At 40.1% G+C, this 4,308-nt stretch overlaps 1 protein-coding gene across 1 annotated transcript in view; it reads left to right on the top strand.

The window, feature by feature from the left end:
- Positions 1 to 3,229, top strand: part of ints1 (integrator complex subunit 1) — a 19,502-nt gene extending 16,273 nt beyond the window's left edge. Inside the window, exons 39-48 of the mRNA XM_008415910.2 lie at positions 9 to 138; positions 647 to 780; positions 884 to 1,076; positions 1,200 to 1,324; positions 1,419 to 1,528; positions 1,667 to 1,780; positions 1,873 to 1,943; positions 2,026 to 2,117; positions 2,222 to 2,331; positions 2,451 to 3,229. Of these exons, the coding sequence (XP_008414132.1) occupies positions 9 to 138; positions 647 to 780; positions 884 to 1,076; positions 1,200 to 1,324; positions 1,419 to 1,528; positions 1,667 to 1,780; positions 1,873 to 1,943; positions 2,026 to 2,117; positions 2,222 to 2,331; positions 2,451 to 2,566 (1,195 nt within the window). The 3' untranslated portion in view covers positions 2,567 to 3,229. The remainder of the gene's footprint in view (positions 1 to 8; positions 139 to 646; positions 781 to 883; positions 1,077 to 1,199; positions 1,325 to 1,418; positions 1,529 to 1,666; positions 1,781 to 1,872; positions 1,944 to 2,025; positions 2,118 to 2,221; positions 2,332 to 2,450) is intronic.
- The last annotated feature ends 1,079 nt before the right edge of the window (positions 3,230 to 4,308 follow it).

Here is a 4,308-nt window from a genome sequence, read left to right as displayed (position 1 = left end):
TTTTTCAGTGCAATGAGTAAGTGGTGCCAGAACCTGCTGCTGCAAATCTATCTCCACTTCCCTGAGGTCATCCAGCACGTGACCCTGCCTGGAGACACGTTTAGCAGCGGCGGGGCTGCAGACGGTAGCAGCTGCAAGGTAAAAAATGTCCCTCCTGCTTCATGTGCTACAGATTCAACAGTTTCTTGAGCCATTTTGTGCTAGATTTTTTTCTGCTAAGTATAAAAAATTCCTTATGCACGGCGTTAATATTGGTTGGTATTGGTGAAACATAGAAACTGGTTCTCACACAAAAACGTACACGATTGGAATTAGTGTAGTTGACATCTGTTTGTACTTTATTTGAGATTGCAACCATAATCGTGGATCTATCAATGCAATTTATTGCCTGTGATTAATATCTGCTGCAGTCACCTATTAATGTAACGGAAAGTTCACTCAAATAAGTTTTGTGTTGTAGTCGGTGGAATTCAAATCTGAATCAGCAGATCAGACCTTGCAGAAAATCAGAAATCTCAATCAACCTGTAGAAACTGGGTTGGTGCATCTCTAGTTTTTCGCGTTTGCTAAATGCTTTCAATGATGAATGAAATCCTTTTTTAACCTCGGTACTGTGCCATAAATACTCTGACTTTCTGTTTCTCAGCTGGATGTCCTGGTTCATCGCCTGGTGTCGCTGCTTGCTGATGTCGGCGACTCCAAGTCTGCTGAGGGTCGCGTCTCTGATGCCAACCTTGCCTGCAGGAAGCTGGCTGTGTCGCATCCTGTTCTTTTACTCAGGTAGATTAAAATAACACATTTGTCAATCTTTTAGATTTTCTACTTCTTTAAAGGACAGTTTGAAAACGGTGACTGGTCCCATCTGCTCCGTTTGTCCCCACAGACACCTCCCCATGATTGCAGGACTCCTACACGGTCGCATTCACCTGAACATGCTGGAGTTCCGTCAGCAAAACCACATGACGTTCTTTAGCAACGTGCTTGCCATCCTGGAACTCCTGCAACCACTCGTTTTCCACAGTGACCACCAGAGGGCGCTTCAAGACTGCCTCCTGTCATTTATGAAAGTCCTTCAGGTGCTCAAATCATTTTCCCTTTAAGGGGATTCCAAAATTTAGGCAAACAAAACTTATTTTAGTGAATGAGTTTTTTTTTTTAAAGTTGTTTTTATGTCATGTTTTGTTTTTGTTTTTTTGTAGAACTTTCAGAGGAGTCGTTCTCCTCTGATCTTCATTAATAAGTTTCTGCAGTTTACACAGAAGTACATAACACACGACGCTGCAGGTGCCATTCCTTATTTACAGAAGCACTCTGACATCTTACAGTAAGTCCGAAGCACCTCTTGTAAGTTGATGGTTTCAAGCACTGCTGGAGATCTTAAGGAACATTTGTTTTGCTTTATTTTTATTTTTTTTTAGGAGTTTGTGTGCAGAAAATCCAGATCTGAGTCAGCTAAAATCTCTACTCGCTGGACTCACTCTGCCAGTGAAAAGCTCCTCTGCAGACGTCACAACAGAGGAGAAAGATGGTAAGCACCTTTGTGTCCAATTAGGTTACTTTTTAACCCTAAAGAGTAAATCGTTTACTCATTTTTAAGCATTTGATAAATTTCCAGCTCCATTTTTTTGCTTCTCATTCCCGACTGATTTTTCTGCTCACATCACAGATGACTTGTCTGCCGGCTCTTTGCCCCTGGTCAACATATCTGCTCCGTTTACACTGAGCGCTGCAGATATGACCATGTACTTGAAGAAGATGTCAAAGGGAGAAGCGGTGGAGGGTGAGAACCGTGCCGCTGCGGCGGTTTCACCCGAACGTGAACCGTTTTCATCCGCAGTGACTAACTGAGTGAATTTTTGCCGTCTGCTGCAGATGTGCTGGAAGTGTTGACAGAGGTGGATGAGAAGTCGAGGAGGAGTCCAGAAATCATACAGTACTTCACCGTGAGTCACAAGGAAGAAGTCAACTCTGATCCGTGTCATTGTGTGTAACGCGTCAATCACAGCTTTGTGTGGCTGTTTGCAGAACGACCTGCAGAGACTGATGACGTCGTCCGAGGAGTTGAGTCGGAACATGGCCTTCAGTCTGGCCCTGCGCTGCATTCAGAATAACCCCAGGTGAGTTTGGAAAATATCCGTTTTGCACCTAATAAGCTGTAGAGTCAGTCGTCTTTTTTTTAGGTTTACTTTGTATAAATATTGTTTTTCTTTCCTTCCTGTAGCTTGGCCACAGACTTCCTGCCAACTTTCATGTACTGCATAGGGAGTGGTAACTTTGACGTGGTGCAGACTTCTCTAAGGAATCTCCCAGAATACGTACTACTCTGTCAAGGTAACAAGCTAAAGTTTGTAGGAGGTGGTTTAGAAGTTTACAAACCCGTCCAGCCCATCTTTGAAGAAAATAGTGAGACGTCTGTCACTGCAGTGAACTGTGGTCTGTTTTCTTTGCAGAACATGCTGATATTTTGCTCCACAAGGCGTTTTTGGTTGGCATCTATGGACAAATTGACACCAGCTCAGTCATCTCAGAGTCCATGAAGGTGCTTCATATGGAATCAACAACTTAACTGTGACATTCAGTCTGTCTAAAAATAACGTCATTCTGTCTCAGATTAAAGATTCTCCCCTAAATCATTTAAGTTCTGAATAAATTGATTACTTTTTGTGGTTTGCTGTAAAAACAGTGAAAAACAATTGTAGTGTTGAATGTAAACCACTTTAATTTTATATTGCATATTTTAGGCAATATAATAAATTTGAGTATTAATAATATATAGTAGGTATAATTCAGTCCTGTTATTTTACACTCCACTGATAATCTGCTACAACTCAATTTAGAATTAAATGTAAAAAGATAAATAAAATTAGAAACATTACTTCATCGCACCATTTTTGCTATCTTTGTTTTGGCTTCATATTTTTAATAGGTGGAAAATACTACACAGTAAGTTTAGATTACCACTGGTTAGCTGAGCAATGAGACTTTTTATGTTTTTATTATTATAAATGTAGAATTTATCAAAGATTATTCTGAATGCATCACAAAAAAGCTTTTATTAATTGCCAACTTCCTTCAACTAATCGGCACATTTTCAAACACGTCTGACATCCGTAAAAAACTAAGAGGCCAAAACTGAGAAGTTTTACCTTTCAGAACAGTTTTGTAAATTAATCTGAACTTCCACATGTGAGCCGCTTTGATGTGAATTAAAGCATTCTTGGAATACTGATCTTTAATTTGTCTTATTTCAACAATCTGAAAGTGAAAGGTGTTACATTTCAGGAGATAATTTTTGCTCTGTGAAAAGTCCGACTTCTATTTTACTATTGAAACAAGAATTGTCCAGGATAATTTATTACCTCAAAATTGACTATTAAATGACTAAAAGTTACATTTTATTCTGATTCTGATAAAAAAAAAATAAAAAAAATTACAAAAAACTGAAGACTGCTGTCTGATACATAGACCAGGTTTTCAGCTTTAGTTGACAAATTAAAGGCTAAATGCTCGTGGTGTGATGGAAACCACAATGCTGTGAAAGTATGGGTTGTTTATTCCAAGTCTTAGTAAAATAAAAAAACAAAAAAAAAAAACTTCATAACGAAGTCAGAAGAAACAGTTAACTGTCTGCTGTAAGCATGCAGGTGAACACAGAAAGTGGATCTCCCTCCATTGACGGTTAACTAACCATGGCGATAACTGGTGACAATCACACAGATCAAAATGGTCTCTTATAGAGTGTAGAGTTTCAGAGCGCTGTGATCCTGGTGTGGTATGTAGCAGGACATGGAGACGAAGCCAAAGCAAAAAAAAAAAAAGATGTTGACGTGCCCAAACCGGCGGGTCAGTGCATTTTGTCAAAAAAAGTTTTTGCGGATACATGCATCGGATGATTGAAACGAGGATCGTGGCACTTTCTGTTAAAAATGCAGAACACGTTTATGACACTTCATCAAATGATGGGAAAAATCTCAGCCTTATTAAAAATGCATCTTCAGATTCTTTCCAATCATGTCCTTCACGGCCGTATCTGCTCATCTCTCACCGCTCCTTTTGTTTCATGTGTTAATTGCACCTGCATGGTGTCCTGTGACCAGCCAAAAAGCTCTGTTTATGGTTATCAATCAACCAACTTACACAAGTCGTAGCAGCTTGGGGCCTTGGTGGGGCGCCAGCATCCCATTGGCTGGACAGCAGTGAGGCGGAACAGGGATGAGTGACAGTTAACAAGGAAGTGGAGGTGGGGTGGAGGATACAGGGAGTGTCCAGACTACTGACAAGCTAACAACCTCTACCTTTATTTATCTT

This window comes from Poecilia reticulata, linkage group LG8 (assembly GCF_000633615.1).
Source record: "Poecilia reticulata strain Guanapo linkage group LG8, Guppy_female_1.0+MT, whole genome shotgun sequence".
NCBI lineage: Eukaryota > Metazoa > Chordata > Actinopteri > Cyprinodontiformes > Poeciliidae > Poecilia > Poecilia reticulata.
This window is presented reverse-complemented; position numbering and strand designations above follow the sequence as displayed.